Genomic DNA, 24,005 nt, shown 5'->3' with positions numbered 1-24,005 from the left:
TCTCTCCTTGGTCATTTTCCTACTAATAATTTATGAATACAATAATAAAGTTTGTTAGCCATCCAGTCTATTGCAGAGCTGTGTGGTGTTGTGTGCTTTGGCTTTGTCTTTAGATGCTCTTGATATACACTTACAAAACTGTCTCCTAAACTGATCTGGTATGCAAGCAGTGTCACCCTTTCTGGAGTTTCAAGTCATTGTAGAACTTGAGATTTACCCAAGTGTTCCCTTTTATTACTTGTAGTCTTTACTTGTGTTGTAGCCATTCCCTTTCTTTGTGCATGTGCAGCCACATGGTTTGTGCTGTACACAAATCAGCTTTAAGCAAATCCAGGCCAAACCCTAACCAGCAAGTTCAGCTGAATAAACTKTTCATAAACCAAATTCCTAAGCCTCAAACTGCCACAAAAACCCACCTGGTAAGTTCTGGTTTCCAGGCTGCCCAAACTGTGGCAGAGGACATATTTGCAGCATTTCACAGCATCTTCAGGGTGTGAGAGTTGCTGGTGTGCACCCAGGTTTTGTACCAGTACAGAGTTYACATGCAAATTCAGTGCATGTCTGGAAGACACTCCCAGCTCAAGCATTCAGGCACAGCTTCAGGAGCCTTTGTGCCAGTCTGCCTTCGCTCCACTGATGTGCTTCATGCGGGAGAGCCTCAGGTCTATTGTTTAAGAGGTGTCTCTCAAAATCCTCTTGTTTATTATTTATTTTACCAGTTACCCTCCCACTTCCTGGTTTCCTCTAGAGCTTAGAATCAACAGGTTTGTTTCCCCATACCCTTTTTTTCTATAATATTTACCTATCTATATTTAGAATTTTACCTGTCTTTGTTATTTTCCTCTTCTTTTGTAATTTTTTTCTTACTTTTTCCTCAGTTTAGAGTCTAATTCACTGCCTCTCTCCTTGCTCTGCTTGTGTGTTATGATCTTTGGTATCTGTGATAGCTGTGGTCTACGTGATTAATATTCATTTGATGGAGAGGTGTGCAAATACTGCAATGTGTAAAAAAGAAAGAAACTAAAATGTTTCTAAAAAGAAACTAAAAAGAAAGAAACTAAAAGGTGGCAGGACACATTTTAGTGTAAGATCAGTGAATCTAAACTTGCAGCTTTTTATTTACATTAAAAATATGCTTCCAAATATCTTCAAAGAAAATTGGGGGCAACAGTTTTGACATGGTAGCAAACACCACTCATATTTTCACTTCCTTCCTGGTACTGTAGAAAAATCAGGGCACTTCTGTAGTTGCTAGGAGAAGACACAAATGTTTATTGGAAGTTGAAACTTGAAAGGTACTTCCTTGGCAACCTGCTTCTTACTTACATAAGCTGCTTAAAKACTGTGTCAGGACTGGGGCTGTGGTAATGGCAGATTTATTGTKTGTTTTTTTAAGAAGGAATGAAACATTTATAGGTGTACAATGGCTTTTATATCCATTAGTTAGCCTTTTAAAAGTAACTTACCTGCATACAGCCACAGTATACCAGTGCAGACATGCCCCTGGGACTTTCTTGCATCTTACATAGAGGCATAAATTTGGTAACCCATATATTTTTGTTTAATGATTGCTTACCAAAAGCCTCAAGTAAAAGTTACTAAACTAAAATTGTAATATTTTCAGAAGCTTCAGTGTTATGTTAGAAGATATTTGGGTACCCTTATGCGGTAAATCCTCAGTAACTCTGAAATAGTTGTGTATTCTATGCTTTTCTTTCTTGTGTGATTTAAATCAATGCAGTTGTTTGCAGTGATGCTTTGGTGATAWCTGCTGCAAGTCTTTGTCATTTACTTTGCTCTTAGATTTTCGAAGAGAGAATGTGCTGCCTCACTCTACCTCCAGATCCAGACTTACTTTATTGCTCCAGTCTCCCCCTGTGAAATTCCTTATCAGCCCAGAGTTCTTTACAGTGCTGCATTCTAACCCTGTGAGTATGGTGGCTACAGCTCAAAGGCTTTCATAAATAGGTGCTTATAAATGCAGTTGTTTTGTGTGCAAAGATACTGCTCGGTGTTTGATGATAAGATACTGGTAGTACCTAGGGGGGCTTTATAAATTCACTCATCATCATCCCTTGCAATTATTAGGCTACCACAGCTATCCTGGCTCTGCATGATAGCAGTTTTTATTTTCCACTCAGTTCTTCATCTTTGTTATGTTAGGAAATTATTCGTTTATTGAAGCAACAGCTTTCTTACTATGYTTTGCAGAGGGTGAGACACAATTCTGAGAAAGACTTTGCTGTTTAATGGCATGATTTATTTTCCCCAGATTGCCTGGGTTGTAACAATAGAAAAAAGCATCTAATGTGTCTTCCTTTTCCTTTTTTTGCCTGTTCTTCTGTGCTTCTTTTTGCATAGGTTCCCCGACACCAAGTGTTTCTTTGTGTAAAGTTCAAAGATTTGTAGTTTAAGCGGAAATAATAAAATTAGTAACTTCTGCAAGCACACTTAGGATGAAGGGGCTTTTGTGTTAAGAGCAGTTTTATCTTTGAAAAGCCTTTGCTGCTGTCTGTTTTGCAGAGTGCCTACCGCATGTTTACAAATAACACGTGTTTGAAGCACATGATCACCAAAGTCCGGCGGGACACCCACCACTTTGAGCGCTACCAGCACAACCGGGATTTGGTGGGCTTCCTCAACATGTTTGCCAACAAACAGCTGGAGCTGCCCAGGGGTTGGGAAATGAAACACGACCATCAGGGCAAGGTAACCTTACAATGCTAGAAAGGSTTTGTGTTCATTGGTTTCTGACACAAAACACATGGTCTGGGGATGATCACTCTGTTGGTTGTGTATTGCTTAAAAAGAAGGAGGTGGTATGGAGTATATTTCCTTAAGAGTATTAGACATCTTAARTAGTTGCAAGTCTCACTGCTTTTTTAAAGCAGGTATCAATCTTCAATTTTCTAAAATAATATTTTGATATCACTTCTGTAGTTGTAAATTTTAATGTAATTTTAAGCTAGTACATCCTCAGTATCTAGAGCGTTGTATTTTTTGCAGAAAATAGGAGGGCTAAAAATAGACTGTGATTAGTATGTGAGGAACTAATAAGGCTTATCAGTTCATTAGAATTACGGGCATATTAAGCTTCTTGGTTCTTAYATTTATCACTCTCGATATGGTTAGCTGTGAGAGTCCACATAAATAATGATCCTGATGCTTGGAAAGATTAGACAATTCTAAATTGAAGGGTAGAAGTGCTTGAGGGTCGTTCCCTTCTAGATTTTTTTAACTCTGAAAAGCACTTTGCTTTTTCATTAGACATCTTTGTTTTTTCATTAGACACACAATTAGGAATGTGCGATTGTACTAATGTTCTTCTCCTCACTGTTTTCTGTTTTATGTCACTCTTGTTTTATTCAGTTCATCAGAGGTTAGAAGAATAGGGCAATTTTCTATTTTCTTTAATATGTGCTCCATAGAGAGAATTAGACCTGTGAATTTCTTGTGTGGTATTTGGTAACAGCAATGCTACCACAGWGTTAACCAAGAAGAAGCCCTGAAAAAATTCCTGCTGGGATTTCTTCACTTTGAATTAGTAGTAGTATTGCTCATTTGTACCATGTTGAATTGTCTTTGTCACAAGTGTCACTTGTGRCCAGTAGAAAAGCCTGTTCAGCACTTGAGAGAGATCATGGCCAGTGCATGGCAAGACCAGTGCTTGGTGAGACCAAACTGAAACTGGGCCTACCTTCTTTAAACCATAAACCTAAAGAGAAGCAAGTAGAAATTAGCGGTAACACAATGTATAATTATATTTCCTTTCCTTAACTRCTCTTCCCTGCTGAGAAGAGGTTTTCCTTTATTTTTTCAAGTGTATCACAATGCCTTGGTGCCCTTGCTCACAAAGCACAGCGATTGTGAGATGCTGAGTAGTRGTGTTTTCACTCCCCCATGGCAGTGTGGTCTGCTTGCTTGTCCTCTTGGTGGGCTCTCTTCCAAGGTCAGCTGGGAACTGCTCATCTCTGCACTCCCTCCAGRGCTGCACAGCAAACCCCAGTTACCCACTCCTCTATGGCTCCTCTGCGTATCCCCTATGGGAGATAACACCCTGCAGTCCTCCCTGAAATGTCTAGTGTGACTAGAATGTAGTTTCTGATGGGCATTACTGATGGTCCTTTGTCGGTCACTGACCAGCAGAAGGCCATAGGAAAATGTGGTAGCAGCAAGCATTGTATAGGCTAAATAGAGCCCTGAGCTGAGGTTTTGAGATTCTGCCCTGCTGTGTCTCCATGCATACACACAGATATCATTTTTGTAGTGTGTTTTAAAGCCAGATGTAAGTGTATGTACTTTTTAATTAGATCTCTGCAAGATGCAAATATACAGGATGTTATTAGAGGACRTTTTTATTTTTTCTTTCTACAGTTAAAGAAACCATAGTATTTGATTACTGAAATCTTCAGTAGGAAAAATAARTATTTTAGCAAGCTTCATAGATTTTAACTGGAAGAATAACTAGGGCAACTATCCATGTTTAATGGGCTAAATATAGTTTTGGCACTACCTATTTTATGTCAGTCTATTCAAGCATTGTAGGTTTATGGATTATAGCTAGGCATGAGTTATGAGAGGAATTTTTTTGAACGGAGACTGTGAACCGCATTGTATTTTGAGCTGTGTGCCAGTGCCCAGATTAGCACAAAGCATTGAAGCTCCAATGGTTATCTTCACCAGTGCTYCAAAGTGCTAATTTGTGCTTTGTTTTAAAGTAGGCTACTACGAGCTGGCCTGCAACCATTCATATTTAATAAGATGATTGTCTTTAACTTCATGTCTTAACTAGGTTGTTACTTAAATAGAGTGCCACAGAACACTTTCTGCAATACTAGAGTGTTGCATTAACTCAGATCTGAGTGGTGCAACTCTAGGTAGTACTATCTCCTTTTTATTTTTTTTTTTTTTAATAAGTGATTTTACAATATGGCATTGACTTAATGAAATCAACCTGTGTTGTCCTGAAAGTGCTTCACATCTTATAAAAGTACAAAAACAGACTAGATAAAACAAAAGGACATTAAAAAAACTCCAAACTTGCTAGGAAAGTAAGTGAATCTTATCAATCAGGAGCAAAATTTTCAGAAAGACTGGTTGTGTTCCAGCAGTCTCTTCTAGTCATCTCCCATGCCCCAAATATGAATTTCATGATGGTTTTCATTCTACTTTCTTGCTGGTTTCATATTCTCTAAAAATTTTATACTCCCACTGCAGATGTCATCATTGTTTAGCCAAGTAAGCAAGTCCTGCATCAGGCTTAGATGTAGCAATTGAAGTTTCATTTATTGGTTACACTTGATAATGTTTGAACACTTGAAATGTTTGTGAAACAATTGGATCACTTGCATATCTGTGACTATGTCAGGTGGTCAGAACAGTTCTTCCGTGCTGCTCAGGGGATGGGATTCCTTCCTTGTAGGCATAGGCTACAGGTACAGGTGATTGCTGTTGGGGCCCTAGGAGGCTTGGTGCTCTTTTCTGGAGCACTTTTGCCAACTGTGCTGTCTCTCCATATGCTTCTCCTTTCTTGGGAAATGAAAGAATGAATATTTTCTCCCACTGCAATCCATAAAGGCGTTGAGTTGCTGTATAGCATGACACACAGGTTTGTCTACCTGACTTTAAGGAAGTCAGTGGAATTGCATTTTCTCTGGTCTGGTTTTMCCAAGCAGTCTGAAACAGTGATTCCATGAATACTAGAAGCCAGTGTTGCTGCCAGAAGAGTGGTTCTGCTCTCCTCTCCTCATCCCTGGTGAGCTGACCAAGGTTAGAGGAGCCAGCAGGAGAGGGACAAAAAGAGTAATTTTAGCCTGGACCAGCTCCCCTGATGGGTTCACTGCATGGCTACACAAACACTTGCGCCAGCACAAGGCAGGAAGGGCACACAGGGCATAAAACAAGTGGTCAGGAGGGGGAAAGATGAGAATGTTTTTTCTGCTGACACCACAGGACTAAATTGTTTGTGAAACTGTGGTCGAAGTACCTCACTGGTAGCCAAACACAGAAACGGCTCCCGCAGTCCCTGACCACCTCCCTGCTTATCCAGATTCTTTGATTCCTCAAACCAGATGTCACTTTCCTGTAATTCTCCTGCTCAAAACAGAGATCTTTTTTTGCCACTTCCACGTTTCCAGTATTGTGACAGAAAATGTGAAGTGTGTTGAAATAGAACAGTGTTGGTTTCCAAGTGCAACAGTAATGCTCCAAAAAGTGTAAATTTCAGGGYTTAGAAACCTTTTTGGTTCAAATTGGACAGAATTGTAGGAGATTTTCATTTTCCAGGATGCATGTTCTTGTGACCTTTTGTTTTCAGCAAGTGGTTGATTTGCCAATATGTAGTAATTCTCATCAGTTGCCTGATTTAAACGTTTTTGTTGCCATCGTCTTTGTGTCCCTTCATTTTTAGTTTTGAGGGGTCTTTTTTTTGTTTTGTTTGAGGTGGTGCTTTGGGKTTTTTTYYMYWTTKTKTTKKKTTTTWKARAAARAAAAKGTTAGTGAAGTTGAGATAGCTGTATCAGCAAGAGGGCAAAAAAGCCTATTGGCCTGCAATTATAGTTCATCACAGGATGCAAACATACAGTTTGACACATATGCAGCCAATTGTGTTCATAATTATATGGTAAATACTTCACAAAAAGGAATGGGTTTGCCACTTAATGACATCTTTTTAGAAGCTTATAAGGGAATGAAAAGGAGAATACACCAGGATTGCTCTTATTAAATATTCAAGTCTTCTCTTCTTGACAATGCTAATAAAGCTTCCCAATTTCTGATGCTTGTCAGATGAGATTTTCAAAGGACTTTTTAGACATGAACCAAGTAAGGCATTAAACAATTCATCCCTTGAATGGGTTGGAAAAGGCTTACCCCTCTCCTGCTGAAGGGAAATGCAARCCACAGTAACAGATTTTCCACAGCCCCACCTGACTGAGTGAAACCTAGGTCCCCAATAGGTGTTAACCTCAGACATAATTTAAGAAAAAAAAGGATTGGAGATAACCTGTGCTTGTCTGTCCTTCTGCAGGCTTTCTTTGTTGACCACAATTCACGCACCACGACATTCATCGGCCCACGGCTGCCCCTGCAGAGCAGCAGACCCACAAAAAAGGATTGGAGATAAATTGTGTCTTGTCTGTCCTTCTGCAGGCTTTCTTTGTTGACCACAATTCACGCACCACGACGTTCATTGACCCACGGCTGCCCCTGCAGAGCAGCAGACCCACCAGTGCGTTGGTGCACCGGCAGCACCTGACTCGGCAGCGCAGCCACAGCGCTGGGGAGGTGAGTGGGCTCTGTGCCTCCTCCTGCTTAACATCATCCTCATTTGTGTCATCCCATGTCACAAGGAGTGTGATTTTCCTCTAAGTTTACAGGAATCATCCATAAAGGCTTGTTTTGTCTGCTGGCCATTGTTGCTTTTAATATGTATGAATTCAGAGGAAAAGTATCAAATRTGAGTTTCTCTTACTTTGAATTTGCAGTAACCCCACTTAACCACAGGAGAGCATCTGATTACAGATGTTCCTGTATACAGTCCTTCACAAAATATGTATTGTTGTTTAATGTGGTGTCTGCTCAGTGTGTTGTTATATAACTGTGCAAAATGAGAGAGGGGAAAAGGTGGATAAAAACGACTGTACATCTAGTACTGTACACCTAGCAACTTCCCACTAAGTATAAAAAAAATCTTAGCTCATCCAGGTTTAACACACTGCTATCTGCCTTTGCATATGTATTTCATCTCTATTTTCTGACCAGGAATAGATAGAAAAGACTATTTTGTTGATATGTCACTGTGCACTGTTTTCTCTGGATGTCTCCATATTGTTGTTGTCAGTTCTTTTCACTTGTAACCTTGTGTATGTGCAATGACTTGGACTTCAGTKGTGCTTTGTTTAAAACCCTCTGTACTGTTTGCTGTAAGCTGTGTGTTCAGGGGAGGGCTATTCCATGCCAGGAACTGAAGATAATACAATTCAGAATAGCAAGTGAAATGCTCTGATTTATCCTTTTCATARCTCTGTCTTGTGGCAGAGGAAGGTCTGCCAGACCTCTGTTTCAGAGGAGACATGAATCTTGTCTGCCACTTCTCTCAGCTTCCACTGAGCTGCAGCGAGTGCCACAGCACTGGCTGCRTGTCTTGTCACATCCTGTGTGAACATGGTTTAATCACTCCCCCTCCAATGTCAGGTGCATTTTGCAAATTGTTTTAAATAGCATTTTCCATCAATTTGGTGACTGTGTATCAGGGAAGCAAGCCAGAACTGTCTTTATATAGCTGTTTTGATCTTGATGAGGGTGAAGCAAGTGTTTCTGTTGTGATTGATTTGTAACAGAGCAGAAACAAATTTTTTTTCTTAACTTTACCCAATATGCACCCACCACCAAATTACCTTTCTTTAAGCAGCACTTAAAACAGATATTTGAGCCAGCCATGTTGCTGATGTTGTCAATGCTACAAAAGGAGTAYWGCTTATCCAACAGGAAATCATCATRTATATTGCATATACAGTGTTGAYTRCCTGTCMAAATTTCCCACTCCATCTAGATACATGAAATTCCTTAAACCATTTAGAAGTCTTTCCTTGATATTGTTACTATTGTAACTTGAATTGAGGTATAATTCCAGSTAGGAATCTCAAGCATAGCAATTCAATACAGTATTCCCATCCTAGGATTAATGATGCAATGATGTTCTTTTTGTGTGCAYATACCTGAACAYCRTTTTTTCCTCTGCACTTTAGGACTTAGTATTGCATATTTGGATGTTTTTCCTATTTTTAAGCYATTGCATAAAGGAAGTGTACATTATTGCAAAAGATGAGTACTTAATTAAAAAAAAATATTAAAATACTTTCTTTGGCTTTGTCTTGCCATGAACTTTGATGTTTTGGAGTCACTGACCCAGTTTTTACAGGGAGATGCTCTAAAGCAAACATGAACCAGTGTAAGGAATGCCTTTTTAGCTCAAGCTGAACTGCAGTGTGAAGCTGGAGCTAATAATAATGACATTCCTTTTCCAGCACATTGCCCAACAGGAAATAATTCTTCATTTTTYTGAAAGAGTATTATCAGAGAGCACAAAGGTCTTGGGAGATACCTTGGGACTTTTGCTGCTTTGTGATTTAAGAGATTTGGTTTAAAAGCAATCTTTTATAATCATTTGGTCTTTTGCAGTGAGATGTTTTAGTGTTCTTTGAAGTTTGGGATTGTAGCTCAAATGCTAACTATTATATGTAGGCAGATAAACTGAGAAGTAAACAAAGAGGTCCAGCAGGATGGAAAAGAGGTTGACTGAATGTTTTGTGGAGATAAAATACTGAATACTGAGAAATGACTGAAATTTCATCATGCAGTAAACTACAGCAGTTGTCCTGACATAACAAATGGCTCTAAGAACAATTTTATATTGTGGTTCTACCCTAAAAATTGTTCATGTGCAACTTCTTTTAAGCCCAGAAGGTGAATATAAAAAATCCCAGGGTTTCTGAATGATTCTAGGAGCCATTTTTTTAACAAATTTTGAACATGTTTGCCTTGTCTGAATGTGAACTCACTTCTTTAATCTTTGTGGCTTCAGCCACAGACTTACTTCCACTTGAAATTTAGGGAAACTCCATTTATGCCCAGAGGTARTAGRKGTAYTCATARAGGAGCAGAATTTGGTTTCMAGAATGTGTTGTGTGGATAAGTATGTCCATGAATTACAAAAGAYCTCCTGAAGTACTCTCTTTTCAGAATAGGACTATTTAAAAATAACAATAAACTTTGCATCTGTTTTGATTCTTCCTATTAATGGGCCCAGTATGCTAAATAATGTTTTACTGGTATCTGTCCTAACAGCACAGCTGCTTCCTGCTGCAGTGGTTACTGGAGATACTGATCAGGCAAAGCCTTGATGTATGTGCTTGGTTTAAGCCAGATAAATTCTCACTTTTCTGTACCTGAATGCCTGTGCTGGCACAGTCACTCACTGTGGTTATTTGCACGTTTCCAGGTTGGAGAGGACTCCCGTCATTCAGGACCCCCAGTTTTGCCAAGACCATCCAGCACATTTAACACAGTCAGCAGAGCTCAGTACCAGGATGTGGTTCCAGTGGGTATGTCAGCATGCAGCCTCTGCTCAGAGGAGTTCTCCATCACTGAGGGGCTCATGGCACTGTGCACTGCTGGGGTTTCCATTTGTTTGGGATGGGTAGAAGTTACCATTTGTTATGATCCTTCTGTCCTTTGGTATTTCCACACTGTTCAGTTGCAAACTTCAGGGCTGGAAGTGTGCAGAACCAAAAAACTGAGTATTCTACCTCTCTAGCTCACTGTCTCTGTGTGCTCACAGGATGAGCTGAAGCCAGCAAGTCAAACTGGGTCCTAACTAGACTCCATATATTCCCAGTGGTTTTTACCTTTTTTTTTTTTTCTTCCCCCCCAACTTCTGAGCATCAATTTTGGCAGGATTCCAGAAAGTGTTAATCAGCTTGGAATTAGTCATTAGCTTAACTTCTGTTCTCAGTTACATACCCACAAAGTAACTGACTTCTGTGCCACCATGTCCAGAATGTGCCTTATTAAGTCTAACAGCTGTCACATTGTGCTAAATCAAGATAAATTAATCCGATTGACTGTAACTGGCTCTTTGTACTGTGGCATGTTTACTTGAAAACCTCAACCCATTTAAATCCTCCCCCTTGCCATGGACGTGGTGTGCATGCTTTGCAGGCTCACCCATTAGTGAGGATTTGATACGGCTGTTTCCAATGGCTRCTTAATGTTTGAGAATAAATTTCAGTGCAGTGAAAACCAAGGTCCCTGCAATTTAATTCTAATAATAAATATGCTGGTTTGACCTTARCTAAGAGTGAATGATAAAATATAATAGGAATTCCTAGCAGAAYTATAGCTGTTAGCAATGGAAAGGATATGTCACAATGAGATTTGGTTCATAAGCAACTGTGTTCCTTAATTGACAATAGAATTGGTAGCTTTGCATAAAAAAGTATTAAACCAATACTTCAAAACTTAAAACTGTGAAGGTGAAGTATATCATTATTGTTGAAGACTCAGAAGRAATAGCATCCTTTGTTTTGGTATCTCCTTGTTTCGGCATGATATTTTTGTTGATATTTTCAGCTTACAATGACAAGATAGTTGCATTTTTGCGGCAGCCCAATATCTTTGAAATTCTACAAGAGCGTCAACCAGATCTTACCAGGAATCATTCACTCAGGTAAGAAAATTAGTGAAGACTGTAATTCCCATTTCAGTGTAAAATATTAATTAAAATTAGTTACMTTCATTAAAATTAACAGTGGAACATCACAGATTGTCGACTTCCAGTGCATTCAAACATATTCATAAAGCTGAGGGAAATAGTTCTTTACTGTATTTCTYTGTAATGCCTTGTCATGAGGTTGAGGAGAACAGAGGTAATATATTATTATTAAATAAAGGTACCTACAAGAAAATGTTTGAAACCACTTGGATAAGAGATTTGCTGCTGTCTTCCAAATATGCCGAGACAGTTGGATGGCATGGCAAATGTGCCCATTCACTTGGGTGTGTGTACAGCTGGAAGCATGAGGCAGAAGGGCCTTTTGGTTTGTCCTTATCTGCTCAAAGCACATTTACAGAAAGGCTGTCCTGACCTAACAACGTCTGGAGATAATCTTACATCAATCAGAATCTTTGGTGTCTCTCCAAAATTTACAAAATGGGATATCTAGAGATTTGTGCATAGTGCAAGAAGATCTGAAGAAGGATGATCTTTGATTGTTGTGTGGTTGTTATAAGTCCCTCATATACATACTTGGAAATGGAATCACTGACAACTTGCATAGTAGTGTCCAGGGCTGAAATGAATGTGTCTCTTCTTCTTTGGACACTAAATATAACAAATGCTGGTTTGATTGTTGGCAGCCTGTCCTGTGCAGTGCTGTGTTCCAGAGGCCTGTACACATTGGCTGGTATGGCAGTCAGCACTGATACTAATTCTTTTTTTCTTTACTCAGTGTTACTTATTGATCCCTTTTCCTCTGTRTCCTGCAAGTTCCCAAAATTCAACAAGCTGCCCTGCTTTGCAGTTTCCAAAAATGCTGTGTAGCAAGTTTTGTGTTAAAGATTTGGTTTGCTCTCTAAAGGAATCCTGGCTGACAAATCTGAAACAACATKCTAGCAGAATATATGCTGTCTAGGAATTACAGAGAAAATAAAAMCAGAAATCTACAGTTCTCAGCATATCAAAACAGTTCCTGTGTTGTGCCCATATCACTATAGGCAAGTTTGTCCCACCAGGCTTGGTTTGAAATCTTCTGGGAAACAGTATACAAACAATTTCTGAACACTTGTAGTTTTATTGCTTCATATTCCTTTTCCCAGGGTGCTTGATTTCCTTTAGCTRTTGTCTGATAGCAGTYRATGTMATTTTCTTTGTWTGTTTTGTGGGGTTTTTWAATAAATTAGCRTTCAAATYRCTCACAAGGCTGGTTGGTGTTGTCAGATTCTGCTTCTAGTAGAACCTTGCTTYCTGATTACAGATTAATAATTTCCCACAAACTGAGCCTTGTCAAGAAAAGATGGTTTTTAGATTAAAAATGGAAGATCAGAGGATAAAAGATACTGTTTTCTGTACCTCCTCATTTACTTGAAATTAACTGTCATTTTGTACTTCTACTTTTTAAGGAGACTGAAGGTATAGACCTTAACTGACTTTCTTCAGCAGAATGATCGAGGTTTTTATTGAATGTGATTTTCTTTTACATTGAATGGGATTGGTCAGAGAAGCCATTCTGTTAACCTGAATGATTGCATTCTAATTTTAGTATTTGAAGTTAGTAATTTGATTAAGATAAATTTTCTTCCATTGTACCTCTCCTATATCCTTGTACAACTGATACCTCAGTAACATTTAATGCAGTTTTATTTTTCCTGGTTAGTCTTTTAAGACCCCAATTTAGCAAGTTATTGGAATCCACGTGAGACTAAGCAACTCCATGACATTGCTGTAACACAAATACAATGATAAATTAAGACCTAACTGAAATCCTACAGTATAAATTATTTGTGTAATTTTTTTTTAATGTACTGATTAGCATAACTGCTAGTAACTTCTTCCTTTGAGGACCCTGGTGCAGTTGAGGTGGAATGATAATTATATTAAATATTATTATTAATATTATTGTAATTATTGCATAGGTGAGGAGAAAAATTAGTGTTTGGCCAGTGGAAGAGGACAAAGATAATTTGAAAAGATCTCTGACATTTTCTGCCTAAAATAATTTCTCTTTCCCTTAATGAAAGAAGAGATAAGAAGTTGAGAGTCTATTAAAATACAAAATGAAAGTATGCTACATGTATAAAATTGCTGTTCAGATGTTTCATGGTGGAGTGTAAATGTTATACTTATCATATCCTTATTAGGCATGTTGCCAAGATTAAATCTTCTTCCAAGTCACTACAGATAAAACTGAGAGGCTGCTAAATAATGTAAAAGGCTTCAGGCAAAGGCACTTGTTACACATTAAATATAGTTCATATATTAGAGGAAGGTAAAAGGCATATATGTTAAAAAGATATCATTGAAATCACAACTCTCACTTGGAACCCCAGGAAGTCATGGATTGCATTCATTTGGAAGGCTGCATATATTAGTTAACCCAGAAAATATCCTTCTGGTTTCTGGTGTTGCTGCCAACTAAATGCTAAGGTATATTTTGTACTTCACCATATACTTCCTCCAGCCTTGCCAATTGGGCACTGCTGTAAAGTGGAGTGGGCTCTGGCAGTGTCCASATGTCCCTGCCCTGCCGATTGCACGGTTGTTTTTGCCTTCTTGGCACTGTTGGTAACAGGACAGATCCCTGAGCTGAGCCAATGCTGCTGTACTTATACAGAGTTGTTTACTTTTTCTTTGCTTYGGGGTTTTCTCCTTTGGATTTGGGATAGGTGGGTTTGGTTTTTGGTTTTTTTTTTCCTCCAGAAGAGTAAAGCCAAATTAGACTTTATCTCTACTGTACTATCATAGTGATAAAGAGAAAATACGAAGGATGTACTTGTGTTTCAGAATGCAGGAGAAAGCTCTGCAGAGAAAAAGAATAAGAATCCAAGAAATCATATTCAACACAGATCCTAAAATTCTGTGTGTTACCATAGATTCCACAACWGTGACCAAACTGGGGCTAGGAGAAAGGATGTGTGCTTGGGTGAAATAGAAGGGAGAAATAATACAGGTTTTTTTTCAGACAATATCTTTCATGCAGTATGGTATGAAAACGCTGCCTTTAAAATCACAAGTATGCATTGTAATGTATGGCTTGCATTGTACAAGGATTCAGGAGAGACAGTGCCTCTTTAAACAGTTCACTTCTGCAATAGGAATGTCCTCCCACAGGTCTCAGCCTTCTACTYTGAATTCAGAGACACAGCTAGCATGAACTTGAAGGACTGATTTTTCTTTTATTTTTTTAATTTCTGTTTTTACTGGTTGGGTGACTGTTCTACCTCCAAGAGCACGAGCATTGGAGAGACGAAGGCAACAGGAGAATYATTCCTCAGAACAAATTAGCTTTTTGTGGGTAATATTTTACTGCTCACATGGATATGGTGTGGCAGGGTRAAAAAGCAGGGAAAAGCATWAYCCAGAGGTTTCTGATATACTCGGCACTTTTTCTTGTTGCTGTGATGTACATTGATGCCTTATTTGCAGAAGGTATTTGGAAAGGCTTTTTTTGCTTCCACAGGGAGAAGATCCAGTTCATCCGGACAGAGGGCACACCAGGGCTGGTGCGTTTATCCAGTGATGCAGACCTTGTCATGTTGCTCAGGTAGGCACTGCTGCTGGCCCTGCACGTGTGGGATTTGCTGTGGGAGTAGTGTGTGCTGATGGTGTGACCCAGCCATTTCCCCTTCACCCTTGCAGCTGGGACAGCTACAACTCAAAGCTCAGATTTTATTTTCATCAAGTTCCATTTCTAGATGGTGGAGGTTGCGCGTTTGCATGGGAGGATGGAATATGAAAGATTAGTCCGAAAGCACTGTGCTTGTGATTTGTRTAGGTTTGCCCAGACCACCTTTTATTGTCCAGTCTCATCCAGCCCTGATCTTAGGAAGGTGGTACAGCTCAGACCTCTTTTCAAGAATGTGCCTTGTACTATTAGAACAAATCTTTTTAGTTCTGTGCTTTGGGAAGTGCCTGTTTTTAAAGGCACGTACATGAGGGATATTTTTATTACTTAATGTCTCTCTCACCTCTTCACTGTTCTTGTCCCCTTTAGTAAAGGAAATATTGTTACAGACTTCAAGAAATTGGTACCTGCTTCTTTTACTAGTTTCCACTTGAGCTATTAACTCAAAAAATCAGGCAGATTTTTTGCTAAAATTAAAACCTTTTATCCTGATGCTGTATTCTCATCAATTGTAGAAGTGCATCAAGAAATTATTGGATATATTTAAAATTAATAGAATTGAAATAGAATTGACATTAGTACTTGTRTTTTGAGGTCAGGCTGCATAATGATAATCCTTTCTGGTCCCTAAATCTCCAAATTAATTACAGCTATAAAAAAACCCTGATTTTAAACCTAAGTTCGTGCTTTTAAAAATACTGTTTCTTAAAAATCTTTTAAGATTTTTATGTGTGAGTGGGAGGAAAGCATCACACAGCCATGATTGTGAAAAGAACCRTTAAAAAAATGCATGTAAAAAAATTCTAGATATTTGTCTGGTGAACTTAGTSAGAAACATCTTTTATTTGAACCTTGTTTTCATTGCTTTGGATAGTAAAGGATTGGCTTGCAATGCCTTGTAGAGCTCATTTTTTGAAAATAATTTTTCCATATTATCTCAGCAGTTTGTGTTGTGTTTCACATTCAAGATATGTTTTGATACCAGATCCACTCTGGTATTAGATATCCTGTCCCTTTTTTATTTGCTTCTGTCAAATTTGGGAAAAGACTGAAATTTTAATAAATATATATATATAAACATGCATACATGCACACGCACACACAGATGCAGTGATTAGGCTGCAAAACGTTTGGGTTTTTTCACCTAGGAAGTTGTGTGGTAGTAATAGATGAGGCATGAAGTAACTGAGCTTGAACAGGCTAGATGTAGTACCTGTTTCAGCAGGAGTGTTATTAAACATAAAATGTTATTTTTAAGCTAACATGCTTGCCATTCAATGCACTTAACAAGTTCAGATGTGATTCTTAATCCTGGAGGCTTAAAGTGTTTGTGACTAAGGTTATTGATCCCTTTGTAATGAAAACAGACACAAAAAAAAAGGAGAGGGGCCCAATAATTTTCAAGGCTGATTAACTATATTTTAACCTTGAGAACAAATCATGTATAGTAAGGTCCCACAAAAGTGGCAGTTACTGCTTTCCAGTACTTTCAAGATCTGCTTGAGGAAATGGCAACAAAGTATTTTGTAGCCCTCTTAAGTGTGCATGGTGGAAATAGGTGAGTGTCTACCAAAGAAAGCAGGTTAATTACCAGAGATCTATCCCCAGAAAGTAAAAACTGCCATTTATTCAAATAAACATATTCTTTCTTTCTTTGCTTCTTTTTGCCAGCTTGTTTGAGGAGGAGATAATGTCATATGTGCCGCCACATGCCTTACTTCATCCTAGTTATTGCCAGTCCCCGMGAGGCTCGCCGGTGTCTTCGCCTCAGAACTCTCCAGGTGAGTTGGTCAGGCAAAATTTCTGCAGAGACTCCATGAAACCTCTTCTCATCCTTGATAAGACCAGTTCCAGGTCAGTAAATTTGGTAGGATGTTTTTGTTGCCTTCCCAGAAGCTGGAGAACAAAAGCAATACAAGAATTGTTTTACTCTTTTATTCCCTTTACACAATGAAATCCATGGCAGCTTAAAGCCAAGAATATACTKTTGGGAAATTATAACCTATTTCCCTTTGTGATTTCCAACTTTGAGATGGGCAAGGTTGCCTGAGCTGTAACCCCTTCTGAGTGGTCAGTGAGCTTGTCACTGCAGTGCTTCAGGSATGATGGTCTCTGTATGATGCTGCAGTAGAGCTGCTTCCATAATTTGGCTGTGCTRCATGGATTACCTTTTCACCTTTCTGAAGATCCAAGATCTGTTGCTCCAGCAACAATAAAGATTTAGATTTATTTTTGAGCAAAGTCAACAAGTATAATTGCATTTAACTGTCAAACTTGAACCTTTGCCTTGGGCTCACATGATGCTTTGCTGGATGTGTTAAAAATTCACGGGTTGTGATTTTGTTCTGATTTTTAAAAAATCATGCAAACTTGTTTCACTAAGTGAAACTAAGCTAAGTGAACTGCTCATGCCAGCATCCTGATGCCTGGAGCATTAAAAGCATGGATCTAATAACTGTACATTAAAATGRCAGCATTAATGGGGCTGTGGGGCAATGAGGAACAATTTTGTAAAGCCACCTTGTTATCCTTTAACAGGTGTACAAAATATAGCATATTTCAGGTGTCTGAATATTCATGTCAGAATGGCATTGGTACTTCATATTCTAAGTTGCAGATCAGAACTAAACTAGTGCAAATATGACAAATTTCATCTGAAGAACAAGTTTATAGATGTTGCTGTGCTTAGTTTCCTCAAGATAATAGATAAGCAAATTGGAAATGGCTCAAGGGGATTTCTACAAATTTGAGAGCAAAAGTATAGGTAAACAGAGAACATTTGAGATGCAAGCAACTCTAGGTAGTTCCAGACAACAAGAAGTTTTTTATCACAAAAAGAACTGTGATTTTCATGGGTCCACAATAATAAACAGCTTTGCCTTTTCATGGAACCAGATTAAATGCATTCATAAACATGTGGTAGCTTTTCTTGCTGTTGGACAAAGGACATCTGTAAGATCTGTCTGAAAAATCTGAAGACTCTAATGATCTTATGGCATTCTGCAAAGCAGTGAAATATAATATTCACATTTATTAATATTTTCAATGCATTTTTAGATRTGACTGTTTCCCTTTATTACAGAGAAGGGAATGATGAAATCTGCATGTATGCATCTTACTTCCAACTGCAAATCTGGCAGTCTTTATTTATATAAAACCAGTTTTGGCTTCCAGAGTAAAGATTTCATAATTGCTGGTGCACCAAAGCATGCTGGGCATGGCTTCATTCCAACAAAGTAATTTCAAAATAYATTSAGTCTTTAACATGTGATATTCTCATTTCCTCACAGTAGCAGCAGGTAGTGGAGGATGAACATTGATGGTTTTGGTCTCATTCTYCTTAAAATTGCAATCTCTCTTCTGGCTCATAGAAAAACATAGAGAGACCATTGAGTCTCCCTGTCAGTCTGCAAGCATGCACATTTGTGTTGGCGTACAAACGACTTTTTTGATGAGAAATTGTAAATATGCCATGTTTCTATGGAGGCTCTGTTTTTTCTCATCAGCTAAGCTGGCTGTGCTGCMCTGCACGAGGTGGTGTGTTAAGGATCCATTGTTCAGCTCAGTCACATTCACTTGTACTTTCTCTTTYGGGGAAGATGAATAGTCATGAAGCTACTCTTTATATCTGCTTTACAATATAACCTCTTTGAAAATCAAATATGATTATCACATCACTGGTTGTTTTTAGCTCTTCCATTAACATATTTTGTTCCCAAGGCAGAAGTAATCACTATAATTGCTCAGGAATTTCTTGGCATATGCATCTGATTTTCRGTGAGGACTTGTCATGTGCTGACAGAATATTATGATGCTGATTTCTGAACCATGAAGCAATGTGAAGCAATCAGATTCATGTTTTGTGGTACCCTTCAAAAAAAAAAAAAACAACCTTCCATCAGGGGTTAACATTGAAGTATATTTTTGTTGTCTTTTTCTGATGACTACATTTTTGTACATACTTTRACCCAAAGCAAAATAAACACAGAGAGGGAAAAGGCCAATAGTTAAAAGGCTGTTTACACTTTCTGTAAGTTTTGAGGAGATTTCAGCCTTGTGTACCTTTAGAAGCTCTTGGTGCTCTCAGTGAAACAGTAAAACCACTACAGGTGAATCAATGACCATGATCTCTTTTTCCAGAGGGGTCCTTCAWGTTCCTTTTGGAGCCTCACAGATTCCATGATATTTACTATTCCTCCCACACTTCACTGTAAGCCTGGAACAAGTGCCAAGTGTCTTTCTGGTCAGACAGGTCTCTTAAAGACCTGTTAAATGGCATTCAGTGTAATTAGTGAGCTCACTGGTTCTGTCTCTGATCTCTGCAGAGACTCTGCAGCTCCTTCCAGCAGCCACTTCCTCAGGATGTGCTGTCGCCTTTTCTGTCAGACCCATGGGTTTTGTGGCTCCAAGGTCTGCTCTCCWTCCCCTCTCTCTGCCCACAGGCACCCCTTCTCTTATTACCTGAAACCTTACGTTCCCATCAAACCCATCCCCACAGTAGCAGTGTTTCTGTATTGCCTTAGTTTCGTGCAGGGAGCCAAAAGTAAACTTGCAAAAAAAGTGAGTTAAAAGACAAAATTGTGCATAAAAGTGCTTCTGAACTGTTCATTTGTGTTTTCAGTGCATTGTAGGGGGACCACTGGTTGCAGAGAAGAAGTTGGCAAATTATGTATACTTAAAGGCATGAAAAATTTTAAATGTCGTCTGAATTTTTTGTGGGGATGTCTACACATCCACGCAGGAAAGAAATTTAACTGCCTCCTTGGCACATTGCCTTGCAGTGAAATTGGTGGAAGTCATTTAACTAGAGAGGCAGTGGAAGTTTTAATGATTGTAATTTTTAGAATAGATCAGACTAAACAGCTTAATTTGTATATACAGGACTTGTACATGCAGTTGCAGAGTACACCATTTTTTTTTGGCATACAGATCACACGTCTCCTTGCTTTTAAAAAATTGACTCTCAAAAACAGTTTTTCAAAATAAAATTCACTAAATGACCATCATGTATGTTTCTGCAGCCACAGGTTAGAATTTCCACAGACAGATTTGGTAGTCTTTCCATTCTTCCTGTATTTTTCTTCCTTGTTACTTGCCCAGGAAAAAACTTCTGCTAAGGAATTTCCAAATGTTTTCYTTCTTCCTCAAACAGGGGCAATGCAGAATCCAGTCTGTTTGTGCATCATTTCTGACTTGTTGTTTTCCCTGCTATTAAAACCAGAACAGAACAGAACATTATTGCTTGAACTATTACAGAGGTTAGACATCGTGTCCTTGACAAACAAAAAGTAAAGTCTTTCTAGTTGGTTGTGCTGGTTTTTTTTAAATCCATCTTTTGTGTTGACCTGGATTTGCTCTTTCAAGATTTACTTTTGAAAAAGTAAATTTCAAGATTTACTTTTGAAAGATGATACTATTGGAAGTGAGCAAACAAAAAGTCTTGGATGCAGAGCAGATTTGAAGATATGCAGCTTTTACTCTTTATAAAGGTGACTAAACCAAGCACTTACCATCCATGCCTTTTGCTGTTAAAGAATCTTTCCAGTAGCAGATGGGACATTYATCAGTTTGTGTCACTGCTGCTCATGCTTTGCTCATTGCTCCCTGCAGGTACTCAGCGTGCCAATGCCCGAGCTCCAGCTCCCTACAAAAGAGATTTTGAAGCCAAGCTGAGGAACTTCTACAGGAAGTTGGAGACTAAAGGATATGGACAAGGCCCAGGGAAAYTGAAGTATGTTGAAGCATCTCATGMATCTGGATTTCTTTTCAGGCAGYTTGCCKTGCCTTGCACATCTACAAGCTTTTTCCCATTAGAAGGAATGCAGATGTTACGGTTACCCAGGCATTTCTTGGAATATAAAACCTGTAATAAAAGATGTAATGCCAGCATGTGATTCATAGCAGAGGATACAGCAAGTTCTGAGCACCTCTGTGTTTTCTCCAAACTATATTTTTGTACAGACAGTATTACCAATACGGTGCCAAAAAGAGCTTTTGGAAGAGGCCTGCAGAGCAGGAGGCATCTGAATTCTTCCATTTTAGCAGCTGCTATGATATAAACAGTTATATTTTCTTATATTCTTCCACTGAAAAAATGAGACAGATTTATCTTTTGCACATCATTGATACCACAGTCCTCTTTAGTAAAGAAGATTCATACTGTAAATGTTACTAAATTCTATGGATTGCCTTGAACAACTGCTGATATTTTTATTTTAGCACTCTGAATGATAGAGTACTTGGAGTGAGGTCTTCCCTCCTTCATTTATTTGGTAATCATGTGATTACATCCTGTTGTATTAAGGATTGTCCTCACAAGATGCTTTCAAAATTTTGTAAATTACCAAGTCTTGTGCCAGCTGTCAAACCCATGGCCATGAGGCACTGGAACATATTTTAATMATTTCCTCTATTATAAGTAGGAGGTAGGTTTTCTATTTTTGGAGGGTTTTGTTTGATTTTTTTTACTTCCCTCAGCCAGTCACTTCTCTTATTTTGCAGAAATCTGTGCAAAGCTCAGATTTCATTTATGTGAAATTGTTACAAGTTTTCCTAAACTGAAATGGGATTAAAATGGTGTTGTTTAGATGAGTTCTTAAGAGGCAAATGTTGAACAGGGCCTGCCTCGAATATAATGAATTCATAAACAGTTAAAGCCTTATCTATGAAAGCTTTGTTCTGAATGCTTGGCCAAATAACTGGTAGAAGAGGATGGCATTTGCTCCCTGTGAGATCTATTCCATTTTATACACACTTTTTTTTTCCTGTCCTTTCTTCCCTGGTGTATTTGCCATTGCASTGTAGATTTTTAAGCTAAGGGGTTTTGTACAAATGATTGCCAATCTAGTCTTCTTGTACCATTACACTCTCAAGGATRATGTAAGGATGTGTGTTTCTGGGTTTACCATACTGTGATTTTTCATGGTTTTATCTTTTTCTGTGTTAAGAGATTGGTTTTCACAGAAAAAATTAGATTCTTTCTTACAGTAAAACTCACTTWGGGGTGCAGCTTTATGAAAGTGTTTCAGACTTAATGAAAAAGCTTCAKGACTTTTCCTCTTAAGACTTTAATTTAAGGAATAAACAAGTTAGATGAAACAAAATTACACTTCTTTATACAAGGGACATTTTACTGAAATTGAAAGGGGATTGGAGGAGATAGACTAACAGGAGGTTCCTGATCTGGAGAAAATTATCCATCAGAAATGTGTATCTCTGAAGTCACTCTGTTACTATMTTGCAGTGTAAATAGGTATTTCCAACTGTGGTTCATGTTCACAAATTGCTGTTTCAAAACAATTTTGCCCTTCAGATTAATCATCAGGAGAGATCACTTGTTAGAAGATGCCTTTAACCAGATCATGGGCTACTCAAGAAAAGACCTGCAGAGAAATAAACTCTATGTCACGTTTGTTGGGGAAGAAGGGTGAGTAGAACAGGGAAGTGTTTGTGGTCTGAGAACTCAGTGTCTGCAGCTCCTGTTTCACCAAGTTTGTTGTCTAGGGTGAAAAGAGGAAGGACTGTGGTCAGGAAATGACACATACACAAGCATAGAACATACAGCTCTTCAAAATGGCTTCTTTAAGCATTTTATGATGTAACATATCCTGCCTTTGCAGAAGTAATTTGACTGCTTATGTGAATTTTCCCAGTAGTTGGTGTGCGTTTCAGAATATTGCTGGGAAAGTAAATTAAAAACCAAACAACTTTCTTGTGTTATTTGTATTTCTTTTCTCTCAGTGCTGTTGAGTCTTCAGGGCTTATTAAAAGAAAGCTGCCATCTTTTGAAGGGAGAGTGCTTCCAGAGGAGGCTGTGGGCTCAATCCTTAGTTTAGCTCCTGTCTGAGGCACGGGGAGCTGAAAGCCCTCAGTGCTACAGGAGGTGCTCACTGCCAGGGCCTACATCACAAATAAAAGCAACCAGGCTGTTGCCAGTTGTCAAAAAAACATAAATATTCCTGAACTTCAAAGACACATTCAGAGAATGATGTCTGTGTCTAATGAAAGTCTAATATGTTACCGGTTGTGAGATGTCCTTTGCAAAGCATGATGTGTTTAGATTTTCTTGCAAGTGAATCTAAAACAATGTGCTATTTTCTGCTTTTGTCTCTTGATTTTTGCTCCCTTTGTCAGATATTAAAGCCTATGTGCTTGTTGATAMGGTTCATGAATGTATTTGCAAATAYATTCAAACTTRTATTCCRTGATWTTTAGAAAACTGCAGCACAGCTCTTGAAATGCTGTAGTGTGCGCTGTTGCCATGCAATGTGTGAGTTTTTGAAATGCAAAGTTGTAATAGAAACACCTTTTACAAGACGAGATAAAATTAATATATCTTTGAAAATCCCTAAATCCTGTTGTTTGTTAGAAGTTCACCCCGAAGCACTTAGTGTTAATAAGGACTCAGTGAAGTCTTAAAATAAAGAATGTTGACAGCTGAGAGCCAAGTGTGGACTTGTTCATATAAATAATATCAGTATGCTGTCTGAGGAAAAWCTCAGGAGAACTGGAATGGCAAGGCTGGGGCACAATGAGATTACACTGAATTGACAGARGAGGGTGGGGATGAGGAGCAAGGCCTGTTTTACCCAGCCCCTACCAGCCTTTGCTTTCACAGCTACAACCTCGACTCAGATCTAAAAATGAAAGGGAAATTTTTTAAATCATACATGAGATTGATTGATCCAGATACACCATCTCCTTTCATCAGATGTCAGACTTTTGCATTCCACCACTCAGCAGCATGAAGAGTGACCTGGAAATGGGGGTGACACATCCTGTCCCCATTATATCCATTTACACAAGACTCCAGCCTTAATGGAAAAGAATCAGTTAATTAAGAGCAAAGTCAAATGAAAATTATGTCAGTTCTGTATTTACAAGTCTGTATTTTTAATGAAGAAAGGATGTGCACAAACAGTATTGTTTCATCAGAGATGGTGCAAGGATATGTATCACATCAAGCTACTCATTTGGCCAGGTGAAGAAAGACAGGTCAGGGTGGAGGAGAGGAGGAATATTCCAAGTTAATTGTTTCCTATTAGCTCTTCCTTTTAAAGTTTTAAGTAGGAGTTGGCTTTTGCRTTTCTTTTCCTCTTGGTAAAG

The 24,005-nt window shown here is 38.5% G+C and overlaps 1 protein-coding gene across 4 annotated transcripts in view; it reads left to right on the top strand.

The window, feature by feature from the left end:
* HECW2 (HECT, C2 and WW domain containing E3 ubiquitin protein ligase 2) overlaps positions 1 to 24,005 on the top strand; it is a 177,023-nt gene that overhangs the window by 130,249 nt on the left and 22,769 nt on the right. For all 4 annotated transcript variants that reach the window (XM_057378032.1, XM_057378035.1, XM_057378034.1 and 1 more), the window contains 9 exons: positions 1,804 to 1,928; positions 2,524 to 2,709; positions 7,150 to 7,284; positions 10,001 to 10,103; positions 11,131 to 11,227; positions 14,736 to 14,819; positions 16,572 to 16,681; positions 20,511 to 20,631; positions 22,213 to 22,326. In XM_057378032.1, coding sequence (XP_057234015.1) covers positions 1,804 to 1,928; positions 2,524 to 2,709; positions 7,150 to 7,284; positions 10,001 to 10,103; positions 11,131 to 11,227; positions 14,736 to 14,819; positions 16,572 to 16,681; positions 20,511 to 20,631; positions 22,213 to 22,326 — 1,075 coding nt within the window. The remainder of the gene's footprint in view (positions 1 to 1,803; positions 1,929 to 2,523; positions 2,710 to 7,149; positions 7,285 to 10,000; positions 10,104 to 11,130; positions 11,228 to 14,735; positions 14,820 to 16,571; positions 16,682 to 20,510; positions 20,632 to 22,212; positions 22,327 to 24,005) is intronic.

Source organism: Malurus melanocephalus, unplaced genomic scaffold (assembly GCF_030028575.1).
Source record: "Malurus melanocephalus ecotype Western Australia unplaced genomic scaffold, MMel_1.1 scaffold_339, whole genome shotgun sequence".
NCBI lineage: Eukaryota > Metazoa > Chordata > Aves > Passeriformes > Maluridae > Malurus > Malurus melanocephalus.
This window is presented reverse-complemented; position numbering and strand designations above follow the sequence as displayed.